General features: G+C 44.8%; 7 protein-coding genes across 7 annotated transcripts; 1 reads left to right on the forward strand and 6 right to left on the reverse strand.

Moving 5' to 3' along the window:
- Window positions 1-1,716: 1,716 nt before the first annotated feature.
- On the reverse strand, window positions 1,717-4,001 carry K444DRAFT_185772 (uncharacterized protein). The gene is made up of 3 exons (XM_024870879.1): window positions 3,822-4,001; window positions 3,341-3,764; window positions 1,717-3,293 (listed from the first exon to the last, which is right to left on the reverse strand). The coding sequence occupies exons 1-3, from the start codon at window positions 3,882-3,884 to the stop codon at window positions 1,840-1,842; spliced, it is 1,941 nt and encodes a 646-aa protein (XP_024742629.1). The 5' UTR covers window positions 3,885-4,001; the 3' UTR covers window positions 1,717-1,839.
- Window positions 4,002-6,911: 2,910 nt separating this feature from the next.
- K444DRAFT_625267 (uncharacterized protein) lies at window positions 6,912-8,347 on the forward strand (the record flags this gene model as incomplete). The annotated part of the gene is made up of 2 exons (XM_024882505.1): window positions 6,912-6,926; window positions 6,980-8,347. The coding sequence occupies 2 exons, from the start codon at window positions 6,912-6,914 to the stop codon at window positions 8,345-8,347; spliced, it is 1,383 nt and encodes a 460-aa protein (XP_024742630.1).
- A 1,391-nt stretch (window positions 8,348-9,738) lies between these two features.
- Window positions 9,739-10,285, reverse strand: K444DRAFT_185794 (uncharacterized protein). Its single transcript, XM_024870880.1, has one exon. The coding sequence runs from the start codon at window positions 10,198-10,200 to the stop codon at window positions 9,850-9,852; it is 351 nt and encodes a 116-aa protein (XP_024742631.1). The 5' UTR covers window positions 10,201-10,285; the 3' UTR covers window positions 9,739-9,849.
- Window positions 10,286-10,322: 37 nt separating this feature from the next.
- K444DRAFT_185820 (uncharacterized protein) lies at window positions 10,323-11,730 on the reverse strand. The gene has a single exon (XM_024870882.1). It carries the CDS (start codon window positions 11,425-11,427, stop codon window positions 10,630-10,632), a length of 798 nt encoding a protein of 265 aa, XP_024742632.1. The 5' UTR covers window positions 11,428-11,730; the 3' UTR covers window positions 10,323-10,629.
- K444DRAFT_185807 (uncharacterized protein) lies at window positions 11,541-13,098 on the reverse strand. Its single transcript, XM_024870881.1, has 4 exons — window positions 12,774-13,098; window positions 12,403-12,695; window positions 12,017-12,338; window positions 11,541-11,951 (listed from the first exon to the last, which is right to left on the reverse strand). The coding sequence occupies exons 1-4, from the start codon at window positions 12,969-12,971 to the stop codon at window positions 11,655-11,657; spliced, it is 1,110 nt and encodes a 369-aa protein (XP_024742633.1). The 5' UTR covers window positions 12,972-13,098; the 3' UTR covers window positions 11,541-11,654.
- Window positions 13,099-15,929: 2,831 nt separating this feature from the next.
- Window positions 15,930-17,124, reverse strand: K444DRAFT_640476 (sialidase; the record flags this gene model as incomplete). The annotated part of the gene is made up of 5 exons (XM_024884501.1): window positions 15,930-16,037; window positions 16,094-16,481; window positions 16,562-16,799; window positions 16,836-16,925; window positions 17,031-17,124. The coding sequence occupies 5 exons, from the start codon at window positions 17,122-17,124 to the stop codon at window positions 15,930-15,932; spliced, it is 918 nt and encodes a 305-aa protein (XP_024742634.1).
- A 2,432-nt stretch (window positions 17,125-19,556) lies between these two features.
- Window positions 19,557-19,844, reverse strand: K444DRAFT_474040 (uncharacterized protein; the record flags this gene model as incomplete). Its single annotated transcript, XM_024872915.1, has 1 exon — window positions 19,557-19,844. A coding segment is annotated over one exon (288 nt), but the record flags the coding sequence as incomplete, so codon positions are not given.
- Between the last annotated feature and the right edge of the window lie 4,467 nt (window positions 19,845-24,311).

A 24,311-nucleotide genomic window follows, 5' to 3' on the forward strand; every position in this document is an offset into this window, starting at 1 on the left:
CTATTTGCTAGCTATAGCTATTAATAGCAGCTATTTTCACCCGGGTCGGTAATTTGCTCGGGGTAATGCCGAAAGAGATCGCTTAGCCGATAACGATTACTAATCGATAATTTCGATCGATAATTTATCGGAGCCCACACTGCGCTCTCCTCCTCAAAATACTCCTTATGCATCGTCTTACCCGACTCATACCACTTATCCTGCTTCCCCAGAACATTGACACTCGGAATCTGAATCTCCCCACCCTACCTTCCTCATACCTAACTCGGTCATCGGCGGGCTGGTCGTCATCAAAAACACGCCAAACTTAAACCCCTCCCCATCACCTTCTCCCTCCTCCACCTCCTCCCTCCTCCTCCCCCCTCCTCTCCTGCTCCGCCAAGAGTCCAGCAGCCAACCGCCCACCCTGACTAAACCCAAAATCCCCACCCAATAATCCCTACTCTTCAACATCTTCTCAACCAAATCTCTAACCTCACTCTCCAGCTCCTCGTGAGTAAACACATTATCGTCAGACCTGCTCTTCCAGCGGAAGAAGTTGTTCGCAGCCGTCGAAGAACGGGAGTACGCCATCGCCTGCTGGTCGGATGAAAGGCGCGTCTGCGAACACGAAATCGAAGGTTTCGGAGAGAGCAGGCGTTGGAGCGCGCGCTGGTTTGGAGGTTGAAGACTTGTTGCCGTTTACCCCTGAGCAGTAGAGGCAGAGGATTGCCGAGAGGGACATTGCGGCCTGCGGACGCGAACCTGCTTCTTTCAATGGCTCGAGTAAATGACGAGTTGTGTGATCAACCTAGTTGTGAAGTAGAAAACCCGAATATGGGTGAGATTTGGAGGAAGATGATGAGGATTTTTTGAGGGCGGCTTTGAGGCTAAAGCCGCTTAATCATGAGGTGGGGTTGTTAAAGTAAAGCCATCCTCCTGAGATATGTCTTCGTTCGTTCCACCAAATATATTGCCGACAGGGGTTCCTGTCTATTTTGCTGCGCGAATGTTTGAAATATACGCAGGGGATCTTACGCGACATTGATCATCCATAATAGCAAAATTCCTCAGGCTAGGAGCTTTACGGTTGACTAATGTATAAATACTTAGATAATCTATTTATCTTTCTATAATTTTGTTATCCTGCTTATTGAAACCCTGTCTTTCATACTAGAGGAGATGTAGTAAATATATAGGAACCCACTATCTATTTAATGAATATGTCTGTGGGCTAGAAGGGGAAGGCATTATTATAATCTGCGCTGGGTGTTTCCGAAAGAGAAGATAAAGTGCCTTGATTTTAAGATCTTGGTTTTCTTCTCATGTGGAGCTCATAGACCGAAATCTTGGCACGCCATTCAATTCAGAACCGAAAGGCTGAGATAGGGGGTCACGTGACCACACCCTGCCTCCAGCGTCCTACCAACGAATCAACTTTGCTGTCCCTCCTCAAGCTTGCGTTTTTGCCAACGTACCACTCACCCTTTGAGACCAGCATTCTTCGAGACCAGCACGCGCCGATATTAAGAAATAGCACAGCAAGGTACCCAATCGCGAAGAGCAACCGCGCCCAAGCAGCTGGAGAGTAAACATCGAGGTATCTAACGCCATATCATTCCTGGAAGTACCCACTAAGGTGGACCCTCAAAATCTATCATGTGCACTCAAGGTCCTGCAAGTCTAGCTAGCGCAGTTGGCACCCACGAGCTCTCCGTAAATACAGATCCCCGCCTCAAAAAAAAAAAAAGGGAAATACAATTATGCACTTGCTGGCTGATTCGCTTCATCATTCGTGAAATCCTCCCCTACTTTCCATCTTCATCTTCGTAATATACAATCCCCTCCCTCTCCCCTCATCTATCTTCGATACATCGGACTCGGGAAACCCGGACTCTGCCTCCCGCCCCCATTATACGGCGCTGGGCTCGCTAACCTCGCGATACTCGGGCCAGAGCCACTGCCGCCCGCACTCCTATTACTCTGTCCCGTTCCCGGTCTCGGCATCGGCGGCGCGTTCGCATTACCAAAGTAATCTCCTCCCTCAGGCTGACCCCGTGGTCCCGGGTCCGTCATATTTCTGTACTGCGGTTGACGTTGAGGAAAGTTGGGATTCGCGAGGGAAGCGGAGGATGCTGAGCGGTTACCAGGGTTGTAGGATTGGTAGCCGCCGTTGCTGTTCGTGGGGCTTGTTGGGCCACGGCCTTGACTTGGAGCAGGCGAGTTCCGGCCGTAGTCTGAACCGGGTAATGGGCTGGAGCGTCCGCCGGGGTAGTTTTGGTCGAAGGTGGGGCGGCGACCGGGAGGACCTTGGTTTGACATGCTGTTGGACCGCAGGTCCTCGACTTGTCGTGGCATGGGACGGCCGAAGTTGTCCATGCTGGGTTGGGAGCGGGGACTGTAGTTGTCGGTGTAGGAGACTGGACTCTGGGTGTAGCCTCGGTCACCCATTGCAGACGGCATTCGGGGTGGCTGAGGGCCGCGGCTCCAGTTACTGTTTTGTGAATTGGCTGTCATTGTGCGTTGAGGTGCTGCTGGGAAGCCATTTGTGTCCAGAGGTGGGAGAGATGGTGCAGGGGAACCAGCACGAGCGTAGCCAATGTCTGATGCATTACCCATCAATGGAGCATTTGATCCAAAACTTTGACCAGATACAGCAGAGGAACCCGTGGCAGATCGATTTGGGAAAGGACGCTTCTGATCCAATTGATCGAGTTCGAAAGCAGGAAGAGTAGGTTGACCACTTGGGGTTCCAGGTCGGCTTGAGTACTGGGGCAGAGTCATCATGGTATCGTTGCGGTTAAGCATTGGCATTCCAGGGAGCTTGTCTTCGGACTTCTGATCGAGCAGTGTTGGTAATGTAGCTTGTCGTCCGAAAGCAGGCATCTCTCCCTTCTTCACTGCCTTTGCATCCGCCTTCAATCTCTTGCGCTCTTCCTCCTCGATAGCCTTATTGACCTTGACACTGACAATCTTCGCCAATCGACGGTTGACCTTGCGCTCACAATATCCAGCAAGGCCTCCATCGGCGTTGGGGATATAATGCCAAAGGAAAAAGACGTAGAAGAGCATGGCAAGCAAGAGTGACAATGCCCCAAAGACCCAAATAACGAGTGTGAAGGTCATTCCAGATAGAATAACAGCTTGTTGATGCTCTTGCTGGGCGAGAAGGCCAATATTCTTGAAGAATCCAAGGAGCGTTGAGCCAACGTCGTTTGCATTGTTAGGGTCGAGCTTCGCTATGAACACGGAGTAGAGTGTCAAAGCATTGATGACTTGTCGTGGTCCTTGGCAGAAAATGATCCGAATCCAGGCTGGCATTGTCAGTACACGACCTATTAGAATCTCCTGAGAAACTTACACTGGAAGGAGAAGTATGTGAATAGGGCTACATATTCAGCCCCTTTCTTGGACTTGGTCAACTCTGCGAATACCAAGAAACGCCTCCAACCTCTTGCTTTTCCAAGTCTGACACTCTGCAGTCTGACTGCCAGTGAATCCAGGAAACTCTCTGCGACAGCACCTCTCTTGATAACCCTCAACGCACGAAGATGTTCAAATCCAAGATTGACCCAAGAAGCGATGATACATGCGGAGAAGATCCATTTGGAGACATCGAGGGGAATGTATGGCTTGATCTCTCCAGACCATTTATTGAAGGCCAGAAGATTGACAGCCGTGAAGGTATCAACGGCGTAGACGGCAGTGGAGATTATGAGCGAGAGCCAGAGGTAACCGTATGCGAAGGGGTTGAGGCACGATGTTGAGTGGAAATCATTGAGACTCTGCGAAGAAGAGTTAGCATTGGCCAAGATAGATGGGAGACGGGACGGGAGACTTGCGATGAACTCCCATTTCTGCTCGGGTCGGATGTCGTCCTCCTTTACTCTCCCTGAACAACCCATTGTGAATGTACGTCGAAATTAAAATCGAAAGAAACTGGCACGGCCAGGACGATAAGAGCACCTGGCTAGAACTGAAGGGGTCGAGGAATGCCGAACGACGGTGGATGGCCGGTGGTTGGCACGTCGGCGGCCGAATCAATTGAATGAGCGACCTGGGATGGAATCAATCTCACACATTCGTCGTTCTCCGCCTGCGAAGTGATCGACTGTGCGGATTGAGTTGGTGGTGATCTCAATGAGGGATCGAAAGAGCGTGGGTTGTATATCCGTTGGTAGATTGTGTCGAGTGTCGCTCGACGAGAATAGCAACGACTTGCTATTGTTGGGCCTTGTGTTGCATTTTCCTCGGCTGCTCTTCTGCTCGCAGCTGACGACAATGTTTGGGAGTGAATTGTATGGTCGATCGCGGTGCGGCGGCTGGTGTTGGTCTTCTCGCGCGCGGTTTGATCGCTGCAGAGGGGGGGGGGGGGGGGGGGGGGGGGGGGGGGGGGGGGGGGGGGGGGGATCGAGTTGTCGCAGCCGGTCGGATTGGGACGAGACGATACCAACGTTGCGTTGGCTATTGACGCTCGGAGCCGGCGGGTCGGTTTCTCAATGCGCGATGCGGGTGGGGCGAAGATCGATGATGTTTGCAGTAAAGAGCGACTGTGATGAGGGCATCCAGAGAGAGTGAGGATGTGAGGAGAGGAGATGGGGGTGCAGTGGCAGTGGCAGTGGCAGTGGCAGTGGCAGTGTTGTTGGTCTCGCAAACGAGTGAAGGTTCCCGTGGAGGGGCGGGTGTGTGAAGGGGAGGGGGGATGAGGACGACGGCGACGGCGTTGGGATTGGGTTGGTAAATTTATTGGCGTTGGCGTTGCAGAGAGATGGGATGAGCGCTGTCTCCGGCTCTGGCCCGGATCGTGACCTCTGGCCGTGGGAGGACTCAGCACTCAGGAGCTCAGGAGGAGGAGAGGAAGGAAGTGAGCGTGCCCGAGGGTGAGCAACTGCCCCTGGCCCCTGGCCTTGGATGTATGCGGCGGATAAAGTGTCAGGACAGGGCTGCCCCTGACATGAGTTCAAGCTCCACGCTCTGCCATTGGCCCGTGCAGTCAGCTCGTGCCTGAGTTAGTCCACTTCAGGCCTAGGTCCAGCTTGCTGCCTTTTCGCCTGGAAATTCCGAGGCTTGCGCCGCCGAAACGCCAATCAGCGTTTCAGCGAGGTCCCTAGGTCCCCCCTCCTCCTTGAAGTCCTTGCGTCGTCAGTCTGAAAAGGGAAAATGGAAGAAGAGGAAGAGGGGAGGTCTGGAGAGGCCCAGTGGTCCAGTGGGGGCGGCTATTCCCGGGCCTGGCTGCAATAAATTGCCTGCATAAATGCTCCCCTAAACTGTGCGCGAATGAGAGGGCGGCGAAAATGAAACTTGAAACAGCTGAAGGCTTTGGTCAGGTGATTGCCGGCCTATTCCTTGGATGTTTCTCACTGCTATATAGTAAGTTTATAAAAGCTTAAGGGGCCTTATAAGTCTAAGTTTAATATGCCTTTTATTTAGATACATATAACTTTCTTAAAATATTTACGTATTTTATATAGTTCAAAAGTTAATTATTAATTAGCTATAAATTCTATTAAAGATCAGATTAATATATTTTATTCCCCTAATTCTGCTCTATAATTGAATTGCTTCGTATTAATTAATTCAAGTTATAGTTTTAAAAAAAAGTTATTATGGGCTTAAAAGGCAGAGCGTTTTGTTGTTATTGTTTCGGGCCGACTGTATTGAAACGAAACATCCATTCATATGCAACACAGTTGTTGTTTTTCCGGTGTGCACCATGGTGATCCTTCCAACAGTGTACGTTTTGGGACTGGGTGTTTTACGAAATGTTTTGATTGCGTCCTTCTTTCTTTCTTCTGGAAGTCCTCCACTGAGAAGAGAAGATCAAAAGCTCCGTTGGTAGGTACCGTTGTGCCGACAGGCCACCCAACCAACAATGACAATATTCCACGAAGAAGGCACCTTCAAACTTCATCAGCCACCGCTATGGAGCCTCCACAGCCCAGTGGGCCAAGAGCAGGCTGCGCCGTTCTCTAGAACTTTCTTTTCCTCGAACTTTATTTCGATCTCGCATTGCTGTCTCATCTTCTCGAAACCAGAAAAACGGGGTCAGGCAGCTTGATCTGGCAGACTGGGAAATGCCGTCGTCATGCCGAGAGAGTGGAAGTCCATCTCTGCCAACACGAGCTCATCGATAGGAAGTTTGACCGATAGAATCATAGAACGCTTCGTCGCGTTGAAGCAACTGCCGCAGGCACGAAGGTACTTCAAAAATTTACGAGGTTGGGGAAATCTCAGTCATCACCCAAACCCATCACGAGGCCGAAAATTATCCATCACCTGACAACCCACTGCCTCTCTCATCATTTCAAATCGCCCTCTGTCGCTCTTCCCAAAATCCTCCGTCGGTCAAGTGGCCAAAATCACGACCTGAATTTCGCGTCCTGCTCGCGTCAGTTCTGATGCCTTCTCGACCACCCATTCCTCTCGCGCCAATCAAGATCGGCACCCCTTTCGTGGTGAAACCGCAAGCGACCCTTTCATAGCGGGTGCGCGTCACGTGTTTTTATCCGCCCAAGACAGACGCGCTGGACGCGTTGAAGAGTCATATTCTTCCTTGATGATCAACATGCGACATGTTGTTGGGTGGTATTAAAGACGTGGCCTGTGGATTTGGGGAAGTAGGAATTTTGTAACTTTGTACTCTTTCGCATACGTTCTTTCGGCTCGAATTTGTTTGCGATACAGAAGTTTCTTGATTCTTTCTTTTCTTGTATACTTTTGTTCTTGATTGGAAGCTTGTTACTGTACTCGTTTTCGTTCAAGACATTCGTCGGGCGTTTGTTTTGATCACAAGGTATACGAGTCACGTGTCCACGCCCAAGTCCTCATCAACAGCCAACGAGGCCCCAGTTGCCAATCCTCCAGAGGCTCGCTATTCATAGCTTCATCTCTCGTAGCGTCACCCTCCACGGCCACTCAGTCACTCATTCAAAATGCCTCTATCCAAAGTACGTCCCTCCCTCACCCTCCTCATCCCACACCCAAACCAACGACCCCTCAGGTACCCCCTACCATATCCCTCCATCCCACGGACACACCACTCTCCACCACGCCCCAAGACCACCTCACCACCTCACCCCCGGAGCTCCTCCTAGCAATCCTCTCCCACCTTCCGCCCTCAACCCTCTACCCGCTCTCCCGCACTTCAAAATACATCCACACCTTCCTCCTCACGCACGCCGCAACAATATGCAACACCGCCATCCAATCCACCTACCCCCTCGCCTCCACCATCCTCCACTCCCAACACTCCTCCACCGGCTGGCTCATCCCAACACACCCCGCAATCCTCAACGAAGAGCGGCGCCTCGTCCGCGACAAGATCCTCTTCTCAGGCTGCAAATGCCCGCCGTGTCGACAAGCGCTGCACTCATCTTCGAGCACCGACCTCTCGCTTTCGGAGCTGGATGAGATCCATGGACTTGGGGCCTTGAATTGCCTTAATGGGTTACGAAGTCAGAGCTGCAAGGCCAAGAAAGAGATTGACTCGTGCTTGAAATTGAGCAGGTCGGGACCACAGTACTTGATTTTTCTAGAGAAGTATAGTTGGGAGATCGTCACGCGGCACTCGATGTCTTCCTTCTCCAACTCCAACTCAAACTCGAACTCCAATGAGACGGCGGGATCACAGGATAGCACGGCGGCGCCGAGTCCGACTAGCACTTCAAATGGAGAGAATCAGGGGGATGCTGAGATTGAGCAGGACGCGGAAGGGGAAGAAGATAGGGAGAGGGAAAGACAGGAGAGGGAGAAGGAAGAAGCGATGTTCGAGTTTATGGTCGGCAACTACTGCGTGCGTCGCTTCCTCGAGTCCGCCGAGAAGGTCCTTTCCTCCCTGCCGTCCCCTACATCAAATCCGACGCCACCCTCACCTCGCTTCTCGCCCATCATCGACCAGGGAAGGAAACTCGGAAGGAAGCTTCTTCGGAACAGGATGGTGAAGAGACAGAGGATTGAGGTGAGCGAGGTCGCCGAGGTCGTTGAAGACCGTGTCGTGGATGGAAGGCAAAGCAATCCAGCATCGGCGTCGCCAACCCCCAGACGCATGATGTTCGGTGAAATATCTCCCTCCACCTCGGACCCCAGCAACGACGAGAAAGCGCTCCTGGTCCAACAGAAGAAGGTGGTTGGTGAGAGGTGGGAGGATGGGTTGCTTTGGTATTATGGTCTACAGGGTCTTGGAAGTGATCCTGAGGAGGGAAAGGACGAGCAAGGTGGGATGGATGAGAAAGAGAGGAGTAGAGGATGCATGGCTGTATTCAAGAAGGGGCTGGGAATTATATCACGGCGTGTGAGAGGGCTGTTTATGGGGAGATGCATGGGTTTGGGAAAGTTGAGAGTGGGAGGCTTTCGAGCACTTGAGGGGTGAAAATCAAGAGAGGGAGGTGTATCATAGACGCTGGCGTCAGAAGAGTCGGTGTAGAACGGAACGCACGATGTTTGAGAATCATTCCATCTTCTTTACCCCATTTCTTACTTACTCGGTACTCTTTCTAGAACAATCGCGCAGTGCCTCCAGAAGCTTGAGAAACAAAGAGAGAACTTCCATCTTACCTGCCGGCCTGAAGAGCAAGTAGTTTGCCTCAAGGGCTGAAATATGTGACAAGCTTCACGTTTCCGCATTTGCTTTCTCGACCCTACCCCGTTACACAACTCTTACTATTTAGATTAGAAGCCGTTTCCTACCCTTTCGCAATCCTTTCGTTTTCAATCGTCATCCTATTTTTTCCGCAATATTGGTTAATATTCTCCTCCCATGTTTTCATTCCCCTCTCTACATAGCGGAAGTGCGAGCTTTCTACACACTTTTATCAGAACTCAAACTCAACAACACATCCACGCCTCTGCAGCATTGTCCCTCATTCAACGTCCACCCGATACCACACCATCACCAATGCGGCACTATACGCTTGCGTCACGAGTGTACTTTTGTCAGTTGCAAACTATATAAGCGTGTTATCTGTGCTTGCGATTTGACGGATAGCTCGATGACTGCTTGTAAGATACCTCGGATGATGTTAAGGGGGTGGTGAGTGGGAGGAGTGAGGCGAGCTGGATGCTTGAAGGTTGGCACGGGGAGATTAAAGGTAGGTTGGTGGTTGGAGGGAGGTGTTGTACATGGAGAGCTTAGACGAGAAAGGGTTGCTTGGGATTGGGGGTTCTTGGGCGGTTGGAGCTTCACATTAGATTGCCAGTGTTGCTGAGAACTTCGAAGAAGCAGTATACGCCCTCTCTCTTACATCCTTTGTCGCGGTCTGAAGAGGCATCATCCCGAGTCCCTTTGCATGAGCTCTCTTTGCCGCGGCTTGCAAATTGAATCTAGCGACCCGTCGTCCCAAAACAAATTGTTTTGATATATTCTTTCCCGGCTGCCCTAGAAACATTCATCTGATGCGGCTCATCTCCTGACTTTTGGATGTCCCTCCCAGCTTCAAATAAATCAAATCCCCGGCTCTCTATTCTCACAGCAACGTGGGCAATTTCTCCCAATCATCCTCATCCTCATACTCCTCCTCACTGATACCCCAACCCCTCTCAACGACTCGCAATCGCTCAATACAATAAAACCAAAGCAACTCCCTTGGGAACCGGTCACTACTGCATCTGGGCGGTAACGACTTTCTGTCCTCAACCCGCAGCTACCGCTCATTGAATGTGCCCATGAAGCTGCACAACCCCCAAGCGTCAACCCCCCGACAACAAAGAAGTGTTCTCCACCTTCCAGTACAAGCCCGCTGGGTACTTCGCGCAGCCATGGCCGCCCCTCAACCTCTTGCTTTGGCACAGTCTCGAAGAATCCTTTCTGAAGAAGTGCAGATACTACAGACCCGGCGGCAACGAGCTGACTCTACCGTCGCCCTCCTTTCGTGACTAGAGCAGTAAGCTAAAGAACTTCCTGTCCCCGTTTACGAGGAGGCGCTGCGACCCGCTAAAGTTGACCTCTTCTGCTGTCACCTGATCATGTGGAGGAACCAGCCAGCCCGCCTCCAATTTTATCCCCAAGATCGCAGCGTCAAAGGGGAGGCAGGAACTTACCACCTCGTTGCAGATACGGTTGGCGTTGAACTTGATCAAATTGCGGGGAAACCTGGAGGTGTGGTCGTGATCGAGGTACGATTTCGCCAGTGCTTGCTCGATGATATGTGGAAGAGCTTCTGGAGGGAGAGTGGTCGGGAAATAATACTTAGCTGTACCTGCCCTCGAGGAAGATTGTGGCAACATTGTTCGGGGTGCACTGGGTGATTCGTGGTGTTTGTAGTTTTTTGTTTTGTTTTTGAAGCGGTGTTGGGTCGAAAATAGATATCGCGTTGTCGAGGAAAGGAATATGGCGACGAGTCGTGCGTAGCAGTGTAGCGACGTCATTTTATCACTTGTTCACGTGTTAAGTTAGTTATTGGTGTGGATTTGGAGTGAATGCGCAATCCACATTAATTAAGTCTTCCGATTTCCTATGTCCAATTGATTGTTCCTGTTTCGCTATGAAGAACCATGCTCCCAAGTAAGTGCTCCCATATCGCTAAGTGCATCAACAACCGTATGTATCCCAATGCCCAAAGGTTTCTTCGTTCTTCCCATATCCACTTCTGAACCATTATCATACCCTCTTCACGTTCAGATATGCCACCCTGCCAGAAAAATGAGCACAGCCCTCTATTGCCACAGCAGGATTGGCAAAGTCTTCCAGTCCGCCACCTCACCTTCCTTTACGATCCTCAACCTTTCGACACCATAGAACCAGACCAGCTCTCTCGGGAACCGGGTCCTGGTCCGGCCATAATCACGACGAACGAGCTCTCCGTTTTTGGCCTCTACCAACAGCTTATTGAAGGAGCGCATGAAAGAGGAAAACGGCTCAGCCAATTCCCCGAAAGGGTGATGGCGAAAACCGAAGAAGTGTTTCCGTCCATCTACCACCACTTCACGAATTTCCTTGACCCAAACATATGTAGCGGGCCATCTCTTGTCCGCAATCCGCGAGTATTTGCCTATTTCGGCTTGCGTGAAAAGTTGAAGTATGTTGTGTTCCAGAAAGTGAAGGTATTGCGGTCCAGGGGAAGTAATCTTGATGCTAACAGTGGATTCTGTGGGTGATTTGCCCAGGAGACTGAATCCTTGCTCGTTATTGGAAGGTCGGATTGTATTAAGTTTTTGTCGAAAACGTTCCTCCTCCTCCGCGACCTTCTCGTGCGTAGGGACTAGCCATCCTGCTTCCGGCTCCGATTGTAGAACTTTTGCCTCGACAGGAAACCGGGACCGGATTGCCTCGTTGCATATACTGCTAGCATTAAGCTTGATAAAGTTTCGAAGAGCTTTGGTTGTGTGTACTAGGTCTAGGTAGTGCTTTGACGGAATCAGGGCAATGATCTTTACCAGTATCTCTGGCGGGACTGATGTCAAAATATCACGTTCTCCTGATGTCTCGATGCGGTAGGGAGATCGAGTCGACATTTTCGACGCCGAATAGCCGATTCGAGGGAGATCGCGACGTTCTTGTTGAAGTTGAGAAGGTTGATTCGTGTTGGCGTTGGCAATGGAAGATGTCGAGAGGTCGAGGTTGAGGTTGACTTCTGTAGCAAACTTGATGACGATGGTTGATCAAAGGTGAATCTGAACTTCTCCGATACCCCTCCCTTCCCTGATTCAAATGAGATCCTCTAACCTTGAGCAGCTCACCTTCAACATATCGGCTTATCAATACTGCCAGTAGAAAAAGTGTCTGGTGTCCTCGAAGTATCAAGCCTAGACTGCGAAACCTCAATCTCAACGGTCTTATGAATCTCACTCTCTTTCCTAGAAAGATGGTCGAACTCCAGCCCCACACTCCCTTCCTGATCGCCCTGTGAAAGACTGCAAATTGGGGTGAAAGTGTTCTGACTTGTGGTGAATGTAAAGTTCTGGCTTCGAGTCGCGAAGAGCAGTTTTGGGATGTAGCGAGCGAAGAAAGGTTTCGTCGGTGGTGCCGAAGCGCAGAACTTCCTCTCATCAGCCTTTGAGTGACAAGATTTGGGGGAGGAGTTTGGGGAAAGTTGGGACTTACGATCCCGAGGTATAGCTCCACAGCAGTTCCAAGCCAGGCAGGATATGCATCCCACGTAACATCGCGATAACCTGCTGTAGCTTTATACATGTAGTACGTTCTCACGATGCCTGCCAAGCAGACAACAAATCCAATGCCGAAGAGCAGAGCAACTATGATGCGTTGCCTGAGAGGAAGGTTCAGGCTCAGAACTATGGGGATTGGGATGAGCACGGCGCAAAAATCGAAGAGTATATTGAGAGATCCGTGGATCGTGATGTGGATGTTCTCATTGATGCAATGTTGTGGTACGAATGATAGAGTCCAGTATGCTGATATCGGTCTACCTCCCCTCATTAGCACCACATTTCCCACCCAAGATCACATAAGAAAAGTAAGTCACTCACCTGCACTGGAAAACCGCAATCGTAACAAAGATCAAGCAATCTACACCCATAACCACCATCGTGAATATAAGAATCTTCTGCAATTTGTCGTAGCCAGCTACGAGAATTCGCCGTGTGAAAAAGAGCATGGAAAGTCGGGTACAGGCGCTTGCCACGGAGAAAAGGATCTGGGTTATGAGGACGAGCTTTCCTCCGACAGTTACCACCGCGGGGATAACGTCCCAGGCGTGGCGGTTCCAGTCGTATTTGAGCTGGGCTGTGAGCATCACGGCTACGAAGGCTGTTGTTGGTAGCTGTTGAAAAAATTAGAAGTGGAAAGAGTAAGATTTGAGCGGTAGAGATGCAGTGACGTGTGAAAGTTTCTAGCTTACCATGGCAATGAGAATAAAAGTGTCATCGGCACCGAAACATTTTGAAATCCTTGTCCTCGTGAAGATGCGAAGTCCGACAACGACAACGACGAGAGTGTATAGGATACTGTGGATGAATATTACGCTGTTTCCTCGCGTTTCTGGATTGATATAGTTGGGCGTGGGCCATGTTTCAAAGGTTTGTATAGAGACGTACATGGCGATTTAGGGTAGGAAAGTGACAGCTTGGCTAAAATCTGGGGTACCCTGGGTTGATAACGGATCAAATTTGATTGTGGTCCACGGATGCCATATGGCACGAGGAGCGTGGCGTAGCGGGCGGTATTGCATGCATAGTCGAATCAATCTATCTATGGAGCAATATCTCTGCATGTCATTCTCGCCCTACACCCTCTCGGTCTTCACTCATCCTACTCCGAGAAACAGAGCCAATGATCTTCTTCTAGAGCCGGCATGACACGGATAGCCCCCCTGAAACAACATGCCACCAATTTTAAACTTTTCAAGATGTCCAAAAATGGCTCGGGCCCCGGACCTGGCGTTTATGAGTGGGCGACCTGGAAAGGGGCGGATGCGGGGAAGCTATTCCAACTCATGGGTTCTTGCTCCTGGTAATCGATGGCCGGTTAGCACGTGTGAAAATGCCTCACACAGTGAGGTGCCATACAGTAAGTTCGCACATGGACTGTGCTATTAGCCAATCACTTCTCTTGGAAGTCTCAGTGTGAATTGTGGTTGGGTCAATACAGTTGTCCACACGGACAATTGTGCGAATACTTATGGGCACCATGTGCTGTGCCTCCCCCCCCCCCCCCCCAATATTTGTAATTGTGGGCCCTCTTGACCGGGGGCTGTGAATGGTAAAATGTCTGTGCCCCGTAGACCCACTGTTACAAGTGATTTGACGTTGTACGTGTAAATTTAATTAGTGACTTGGGTAAATACTTGTAAAACCATTCCTTGTCAGGATCCACAGCCGCCGCAAGACGGGGCTCTAACGAATAAGACAGCTGGAATTCAAGGTTTTGTGGAGGCGAACGTGCTACCTCCGTAGAAACCCACTTCAGGGTAGGGTTTTTTTACACCGTATCCTCACACGAGTACGACGGCGGAGACATCGGAGTTCGGCATGGGGGAAACCAGTGGCGTCTGTCATGTTGTAAGCGAGCACGGGCAGCCGGACAGGGCTCGCCTAATTGGCGAAGGAGGCGGGGTTGCTTCCTAATCTGATAAAGGGGCATTTTCTATTCGGCAATTTTGTGCAGGAGCTGACACGTTGCTTTTTCAAGCCGAACATGTTCTGTGCGTAGGTTCACCGCCAGAGCGAGCATACGACCAATGAAATGAGAAAGTGTGCAGGATCTGGGGGCTGAGATGGGGTTCCTGAGTAGGAATGCGGAAAAATAAAAAACACGGCTGTTTTATATTTTTTTCGTAATAAAAAGCCAGTTTTTTATAATTTCCGATAGTTTTTAATTTGTATGGCAATCACGTGCATATAATCAATTAGGAAGAAAATAATGAAAACACCAGATTTCGCGGTTTGCTCCGGGAGAAGTTTTTTGTAAGCTAGCCTAATTGGGCTAGTAAGTCACGTTTTAGTATCACGTGAAAATATAAAACCAATAAAACATGATACAAACCGGTTTTTTATATAAAAAACGTTTTTCATTTATCCCTATTCCTGAGAGCAATGCGGGATCGTTTCGAAGGGTCTCAATAATAACAAAAGAATCCTCGCAATGAGTAGGACTGTTACGATAAGGTGATATTGCAGTGGTGGTAAAGAGCTTGAATTGAGCTGAAGGCTGTGTGCCGGGCTAAAAGCACTGGCTATATGCTAAGTCACGTGCAGTGGCACCACGTGACTGGTGCCACGTAACAAGGACGTTTAAGTTAAGACTAGACCGAATCTGTCTTGGGAGTTTAGAAAATAAGCCTTGTTTTAGAAGCGGTGTCTAATTATTGAAGTGTTTTAGGGAAAACGTAAAATGATACTGCCAGAGGTATAAAGGCCGCGGCCTTTATATTAATTAGTAGTATTAATTAGGGGCTAGACTAACCTATTAACCCGAAGTAGAGGCGCTCGAATAAAAATACCAAAAATCTAGCCTTTTCTTTAAACTTAATTTACTTTATAATAAAATAATAGATATATTTCTTTGAATTAAAACTATATTTTGAGAATTTTTTTATTATATATTAAAAAGCACGTAATTATATCTTAAGCCTTATATTATACTAGCTTATAATTATATTGAAAAATCTAACTTAGGTCTCTAAAGGGCTTAAGTAACAAATACCGGTTGTTAGTAAATGCCCAGGATATGTCGTTTTACTTTTCCCCGTACCCGTTCGTACCTTCCACAAGTTACCACTGGTGGTTCGTGAAAGCGACTGGGCCATACTAGCGACTGGGCCATACTAGCGACTGGGCCATACTAGCGACTGGGCCATACTAGCGACTGGGCCATACTAGCGACTGGGCCAAGTATTTCACATAGTAAATTTGTATGGGAGGTACTTCTAGCCAACTCGTCTATACTGGTCTGTGCTACAAATTTAGCGAGGAACACCAAATTTGCGGGTGGCCCAGTCGCTAGTATGGCCCAGTCGCTTTCACGAACCACCAGTGGTAACTTGTGGAAGGTACGAACGGGTATTGTGTGTAGAATTACTACCGCAGACGCTTCCACGAAAGCGCGCGGCGTTGAAAATCGTCCTCTGCCAAAATGCGAGGAACACCAAAATCGCTACATTTAGAAAATCACACCAAATCTCAATAGAACGCCCGACATTCCTCAAAAGTGCTTTACATTATAAAAAGGAAGCAGATCTAAGTTTGGCGAAAGTTTTATAATAATATAATATAAGGCGGAATTATAAGTATTTTTGTAATGCAGCATTGAAATCGTGCCCGTCCTCGCTTAGCGAGTTGGACGGATTTCAATGCCGCGCGCTTTCGTAAGTTCAGTTGAACCCCGACGCGTCGCAAAAGCTTGTAATGGCATTGAGAGATGTAATAACAGATGTTTCTATCTTTCCTTCTGCGTAAAAGAGGATTATCTGCAAGATGAAAAAGCCGTTCCCCACCTTTCCCAGCTGTTTTCGTTGGATCTTACGGAGCCGATTCTGGGCAGGAGGGAGTACAGGAGCTCACCCGAGCCTGGCCCACCCCGTAGACCACTGGACGCCATCCCACGACTTGTGGTAAGCCGCACTATCTGTGCCAACACCAAAGATATCAAGACGGCTATTGCCCCACTGAAGAATTCAGCGACTTTCGTCCTCATGAAAGTGGGAGCAGGAGGATGACTTACAGACACCACTGTTGGTGCAGAAATAAAGATGCCTCCCAGATTTTCCCATGTTCCTGACCACGCACCATTGTAATATTTATGGTACATAGCTCCACTGCTGCCGATGCCAAAGACATCAATTCGTCCCGCTCCCAAGGAAACCGCGGCAGGGACGCTGGTGAAGATACCACCGAGACTGACCCAGCCAGACCAAGAAGCACCGTTCCAGTGCTGCCAGTACATCGCGCTGTCAGTGCCAATGCCAAAGATGGACAGGTCATTGGCACCCCATTTCGTGGTAATAACTTCGGACTCAAGGATGCCACCACGGTCTTCCCAACCCCCCCAGGAGGAGCCGTCCCACCAGCGGTGATAGCAGTGGTTGTTCGTGCCGACTCCAAAGATATCGCTACAATTAAGGTTAAGTAGGTGTGTAAGATATCTCAACGGCAACACAGGTTCGAAAGTCAGGCTGAAACGAGTGCTTACATGCGGTTAAAGCCCCAATCAACGGCAGTGACAGGACCAACCAGAATCCCACCGAGACTTTCATACCCGCCCCACGAGTTTTCATTCCACCACTTGTGATAAAGAGCATTGTCTGTTCCGCGACCGAAGAAATCGAGACGACGGGGGGCCCAGGAGGTGATTTCTAACTCGCTGGTGAAAGTCCCGCCCAGGCTTTCCCAGCCGCTCCAGCTGGCACCATCCCACCACTTGTGCCATGCTGCCTAGTTAGTGCCTGTTGCGACAATGTCAAGACGATTGGGTTCCCAGGACGCGACGGTGGGGACGCTGGTTAGGGTTCCACCAAGGGATTCCCATCCTGAGAAGGCGCCATTGTACCAGAGGTCTGTGTCTGAGTAAGCATTGGTGCAGATGGAGAAAGCGTATCGATGTGCTCGGAGAAACTCTCGGCATCACAGAGTGACACAGGAAGGGGGAATGTAGATCTTACGTTGAAGGTCGGAGTTGAAACCAACTCGGAAGATGTCAATCCGGTTTGCAGACCAGCAGGTCGCCGCGATGGCTATTTGTTTGAGGTTGACCATTAGGGAGAATATGTGCCTATGCTTAAGAAAGTCTGCTTTTTGTTTTGAAATAGAAGGTTCACTCGTTGTCAAGGACTTATGAGTTCTAACTCGGTTGAGTTCGGTGATGCTCGTCCCAAGGTGGAGACATGCTTCAGGTCTTATACTTCCTTCTTCACCAACGCCAAGGACATATTTCCATAATGTGAGGATAACTCGACCTCAATCGGGCATACACTGAGAAGCCCAAGCAAACACAAATGCAAGGAACCGACCTTTGCACCACGATGGGACCATGCTCCATGATTTCACGCCCACGACAGAAATATCATAATGGTACTAGAAGTATTTCGTGTATCGGAGATGAGAGAAAGAGAGCGGGTGATTGCAGATATGGTCATATGTCGGTCTCATTTTGCCATGAGCTGCGGAGTATCCCAAGTAAATATATCCGTCTCAGCATTGAGGCATCACCTTCTGCATCTCCACTTCGATGGTTTAAAATAACCCAAAAAATACTTAATCGGTTTGATTAAGTGCAAGAGAATTAAAAACTATGAAACGTAAAAGTTCTACTGATAAGGAAAGCCTTAATGCTAAACAGTGGTTGGCTGTGGAGTGTCGTGGTTGACTTGAGCAATATTACACAGGAGCGTGGTTTTGTTCCATGCCAACCAATCTATGATCATATGAGATTGACTAGCTAAAGAATTTCAATTTCACAACCAGCCTTATGCTCGCTCCCGAGATCGTCACACGTTATTTCTTGTGTTTCCTTTGGTTGAAGGTACCGAAGCACTACATTCAATCTCAATGGGTCGTGCAAACAATTCTTTGGCACTTTCGTAATGCGGGGAATGGCAGATGGTCGTCCTTGGTAATTCTCAGCTGGCACAGAGAGAATGCTTAACCCTCAGCTGCTTGCACTGTTGCAAGAACCCGACGGCTGAGGTGGTGCAAACCTGGCGCCATGCAGTCAAGTCAACAAAGTTTTAAAATGGAATGACCACTGTAATTCGGGCTCCTTCACCGACTCCATGATTGATTGATTGATTGATTTAGTCATAGAATACAGAGCCTCCGAAGTGGCTATAAAGCATGTGTCTAAATCATTCAGTGCCCTCAGGACCCTCTATGTAACCCCTAAGGACTGTAATAGTACGCCGCAGGGTACTAAAACACCGCTTTTCCTTGCATGTTCCCTCTCGCTCCCTTTCTAGGCTAAAGAAGTTCTCAAAGATCTTGAAATCTTAGGCTATAAACCCGGTTCCCGTTGCGAAGTTTGTGGCTTGCTCCACATATCTTGATAATAATATCGTCTGCCCGTATGGCTAATGTGGTCGTATGTAAGCTTATAGCTTAGTAAAGCATAAAGTAAAGTAAAAAGAGATTATAATTGTGCCATAAGTATGTATTATGTTTCTGGTTTCGTATAATATAGAGCTTTTATGGAAGAAGCCTAAATGCGAATAGAAATGCTATATATATAAGCCACAGGCTTTGCCCCTGATAAATGTATTCCCGATTATCCTGACAGGTAGACTCCTTCGCAGAGAGCTTGGCTTTACAGACAGCCGTTAATATGGTCTGATTCCCGGGTCATTAGCCATAGGCCTCGCCGTTTGGCTGATCTCGTGGTTGTCGTATAGTAAAATCGAGGAAATGGAGCCCGGAACGCGCGAGGGAAGCAAGACGCGTATGCTCAAGTTATTGTGAAGTGTATTATATGCCATTATACGCTCGTAAGAATATAAAGTCGTAGAAACGCGCGAGAGACGGGAAAAGGACGCGTTGTGACTGCGTAGTCGTAATCTTTGAGTCTGGCATCGTGGACTCGAGCGGCCGAGGGAGGAGAATCGGGCTCGCGTTCTCACTAACGCGTCGATTATAGTCGTGATCGCAATTACAGTCTTGCCGAAGGATTGCAGTCGTGATCGTGGTTCTGGTATTGTTGATCATGGTATCGATTAGGGAGCGGTCCGCCAAGTCGCTCGCAGGTTGACGCGTATTGATCGAAAGGACTCAATCTTGGCTCTCCAGATACTGCCTCGACAGCAGTACTGAAGGTTCGTAGAGGACACCGCGTACAGGTATTGAGTCTTGTCCTCCTTCACCGACTCCATTGACTCCCCAGTTCATGTATAAAAAATTCTCAGTATTATATGGTCTCAATCAAGGTTGGGCCTCGAAGCGAGTCGGTCGAAAATAAAAAGGGGGACTAGCCTTGCCTAGCGGCCTCGTGCTCTGTGGAGGCCGCCCTTACCAACACTCATCATCAAGTAATTTAGGAACACTAGCCATGTCCCCTCCCGCTCAGACTCGAGGTCTCTTTTTTTGTGCTCATTCTAGCCTTCCTATGCCGTTTGTAACTCGCCACCGCAACCAATCCACATTTCCTCGTCTCTCTTTTTATCCTGTTCAATATCCGGAACCGGCGCAATAGTGCTATGGGCTCGGATCTGCCTCCCATTAAAATTAAATACGAATGGGGAAGGAACCGAGACTATAGCTATCGTTCTAACTAGAGTTTGACAATTATTGATCACAATACTCTCGTAAATATAGCATGCGAAGAGGGGGTTGATAGCCAGAGACCGCATGAAAGTGGTGCCTGCAATTGCAGAAGCCGCAAACATCAAGGAGGCGTCAACGATATAGTTTAGCAGCTGCAAAAAAAACTTGGGGAATAGTCCGAAACCAGTGCAGAGACTAGACAGCGTAGGGACAACCCATTGAATGTTATTTGTCCCGTCCAACCAACCCGGACAAACCTAGCGGCGAAGATGGGAGCTCCCACCACGGTGGGTAATAAGCGCTATGTCGGTCCAGGAACGTTGTTGTTAAACATAAGCTTTTTGACATAGGATTCATTTATGAGAACGACAGCGACAAAGGCAATTAGTTCGCCAACGACAAATCCGAAGTAAGGAAAGCTGCCCACGCCAGCACTTGTTCCGTAGATAGAGTCCTTGAAATACCAAGGCATATTCTGTGAGAAAAATGTACATGAGGCTATAGATGAAAGATGTATACACAGAGCTGAGCTTGTAACCAGCTGTACTTAACGGATTCTAGAGCTTTTCTTATCGCCCAACCTCACTTTAAACACTTGACAAGTTTGAGGGAAAAACGTATTCGAATTCGAATAATTACCGACACAGATGAAATATAATTAAAATATGCAGGTACTGACAAAGGCTTGCGTGACGAACAAGTTAAATGTTTAGAGAAGATTATATTTAAATTATTTACGGAGCCGCTCGAGCACAAGCGAAACCTCTGTATTAGCTGCACCATAACTTAAAGCTGAAGCACTCCAAGACGGGCTTCAAATATAAACTTTTCAGCGATTTGAGAAGCTAATATATGCAAGTGATTACTCAAAGAAGTGAAAGTCAGGTTTTCTGATGTTCTTAAATTTCCTTTAGCGGTGCCGCAAAAAGAAATCATATGCGAGATTGAGATTAAAGGGCCACCCTTCTAAGAGAATGGTTAATTGTCCCTCCCCTTTAAATGTTCTCTCCCGTTTCTTTTGTTGATTTGTGCTCCATTCCCAGATTATGTAACATCTCCCGTGTGTCCAGCAACAATTAGCCTTGCCTTAACCCCCCCTCCACCCCCAACTTTGTCTGTATTTGTATCTGTGTCATACCAGTGCTCCATTCTTTGTATACCTGGACAAAGAACGGACACTCGCAACCCAGATCAAGAAGCCTTCTACAGAAGGTTTTTCGACTCCCTCTTCGGCCTTTCCAGCAGCAGTTTCCTTCACTTCCACTGCTTCCTCCGAACCACTAAACTGTCTACTCCATAGTACCACACTAAGGCCTTCGGTAACCGATTTTCCACCGGCTTAGCCATCAGTTCTCCTCCCATAAATTCGATGATTCGGTCATTAAATCCGGCCATAAAGTCGTAAAATTCGACAAGGCCATCGCCCTGGCCAAAGATTTCCAAGCCATCTTTCGGTCCCTTGTAACGAATAGTACAGTTACAATAGATACAAAAACAGTGTGCCCCTGCCAATCCCTGCAACATCCCTGTTTTGCTCGCATAGCATTCCTAAAACATGAGTATACGCCCAAAGAGGAAATAACAGGAGACCAACTCTGATTAGAATATATAAACACCCTTTCTGGGTAAACCCTAGAACAGGTACTTATATAATTGAGAATTAGATTCCCTTCTAGCCCCCTTTCCCTGCACTTCGCAAGCTAATTTTTATAATTTTATTATAAAGTAAGGCTTTATTTTTCGGCTATTCTTTAGCCCCTGGTATATATATAAAAGATAAGCACGATATATGTCTCCCTATTTCTTACTTGTAATTACTTAGGAAATATATCCTTAAGTATATATATATACTTCCTATACTTAAGATATATATATTTCTATAAGGCGCCAAAGGCGCCGAATGCCGTGCCCCTAGTCTTCTAAGCTCCTAGTATTAGTAGAGAATATACTTTAAATATAGATATATTTTATATATAGATATATTTTATATATAGATATATTTTATATATAGATATATTTTATATATAGATATATCTTATATATAATTATATCTTATATATAATTATATCCCATATACTATAAAGCGCCAAAGATACTAAATAGGGTACCCCTAGCCTATTAAGGTTCTAATATTAGTAAAGAAATAAGCTTTAGAACTCCCAGAACTAATATTTTATCTAGTTAATAAATAATACTATTATTCTAATTTTATTTAAAGTTATACTTTATTACAGATATTTAAGAGCCTCTTTTCTAAGAAATAGAGGTATTATAAACCTATAATCGAGATTTTAATATAAATAAAATAGCTCTTAAAAGATTACTTTTATAAAGATTTCAAGAAAAATAAAGATAAAGTAATTAAAATATTAGTTTAGAAAGAATAAGAAAGATATATTTAAAGGTTCAGAACAATAGTTCCTATTCTAAAGTACTATATATAATTAGTAGATATATTAAGTATTACTTTATTTAATAAAAACAAATATAATATTATTATTATAAAAAAAATACTATTATATCTTTACCCCAAATATAGCTAGTATATATATCCTTTATTACTCGAGTAAAGTATATATCCGGTTATAAAGCTCCTTTAATTAATTAGTATAATAATAATAAGCATTTTTCTTATAAATTAAATTAATTAAATTATAATATAATATACTAATAATAGCTTTTTATTTTCTATTTAAAGAGTAATTTTATTATAAATAAGTTATTTCAAATTATAATAAAACCTACTATTTATTCCGTAAATAAAAATACTATAGCTAGTAGTAGTATTTTTTTTGTTTTATAAAAACCGAGATTTTAATATTTATAAGATAAAATAAATACTATTACTTATAATAGTATTTTTAAGAAAATTTGAATAATAGAAAAGAACTAACTAATAAGGATCCTATATATTTAATTAATTACTTATTAAATAGTCTCTTTATTTTTTTTATTACTAATTTTTATATAGTTATTAGAATAGCTATATTACGAATTTCCTAGTTATATAACTAGTTATATAATCTTATATTATAGGCGTAATTTAATTAATAAATTAGATCTTATTAAGCTTAATAGATTTAGGGTTTATATATTAATATTATAATATTATAATTTTTATTTCTAAATAATAATAACTTTATTAATTTTAATATACTAGTATTTTATATATATTATATAATAGTATTATATATTACTAATAAACTAATAATAGTCTTTCTAAATATATTCTTTTATTTAATAAAGAATATAGCTATTTCCAAATGGCCTATACTAGTAAGAAATATAGTTATTTTCTAAATAAACTATACTAGTAAAAAATATAATTATTCTCTAAATAAGCTATATTAATAAGAGATATATAGCTATTCCCAAATAGCTTATACTAGTAAAAAATATAGCTATTTATATATAATATATACTAGTTATATATACTAGCAGAAAAAAATACTATATCCTAATAGTATTTATTTTTAGAATAAATAAATTATCTTAAAAATTCATAAGAATTCTAATTTAAAAATGGGATTTATCCGATTTATTAACTAATATATAGCCCGGTCTATAGAAGCTTTATTAGGTATTTGAGAAGAAATATATTAATATAAAAAATGAGTTATTATAATTAAAGCTATTAAATTAAAATAAAAAGCCCAGGTTTATTAATTTACTTATATTTATTAAATTAGCTATTATTATTATTATATTTCTCTTTAATAATTAAAAGCTTCCTTAAATAGTATAATAAAAACTTTAATTAACTAGTAAAAGCTATTATATGAAATAATAAATATATTATAGTATTATAAAAAAGAAAGCTTATTAATTATTAATTTAAGATTATACGAAAATACGAGAGTATAATAGGAAATATTATTATTATAAATCTTATAGGATTTAATATTATTAATATCTCTGCTTTTTATATATAATATAGGGTTTTAAATTTAGCTAGCTATAATAATACTAATATATTCTGGAAATATGGCTTGTATATAAATATAAAATCGATTTAAATAATACTAATTATAGTAATAATACTAATTATAGTAATAATACTAATTATAGTAATAATACTAATTATAGTAATAATACTAATTATAGTAATAATTACTAATCTATAATAATAACTAATTATAAGTAATAATACTAATTATAGTAAATAATACTAATTATAGTAATAATAATTATAGTAATAATACTAATTATAGTAATAATACTAATTATAGTAATAATACTAATTATAGTAATAATACAATTATAGTAATATACTAATTATAGTAATAATACTAATTATAGTAATAATACTAATTATAGTAATAATACTAATTTATAGTAATAATACTAATTATAGTAATAATACTAATTATAGTAATAATACTAATTATTAGTAATATACTAATTATAGTAAAATTACTAATTATAGTAATAATACTAATTATAGTAATAATACTAATTATAGTAATAATAACTAATTATAGTAATAAATAATACTAATTATAGTAATAATACTAATTATAGTAATAATACTAATTATAGTAATAATACTAATTATAGTAATAATACTAATTATAGTAATAATACTAATTATAATACTTAATAATAATAGTATATATATAGCCCCAGGCCAAACTATTGAAATTAGGGGCCTGAGGCCCCTAATAGGCTTAGTAAGCCCTGGAACGGAGCCTTAG

The sequence above is a fragment of the Hyaloscypha bicolor genome, assembly GCF_002865645.1.
Source record: "Hyaloscypha bicolor E unplaced genomic scaffold K444scaffold_16, whole genome shotgun sequence".
Classification (NCBI taxonomy): Eukaryota; Fungi; Ascomycota; class Leotiomycetes; order Helotiales; family Hyaloscyphaceae; genus Hyaloscypha; species Hyaloscypha bicolor.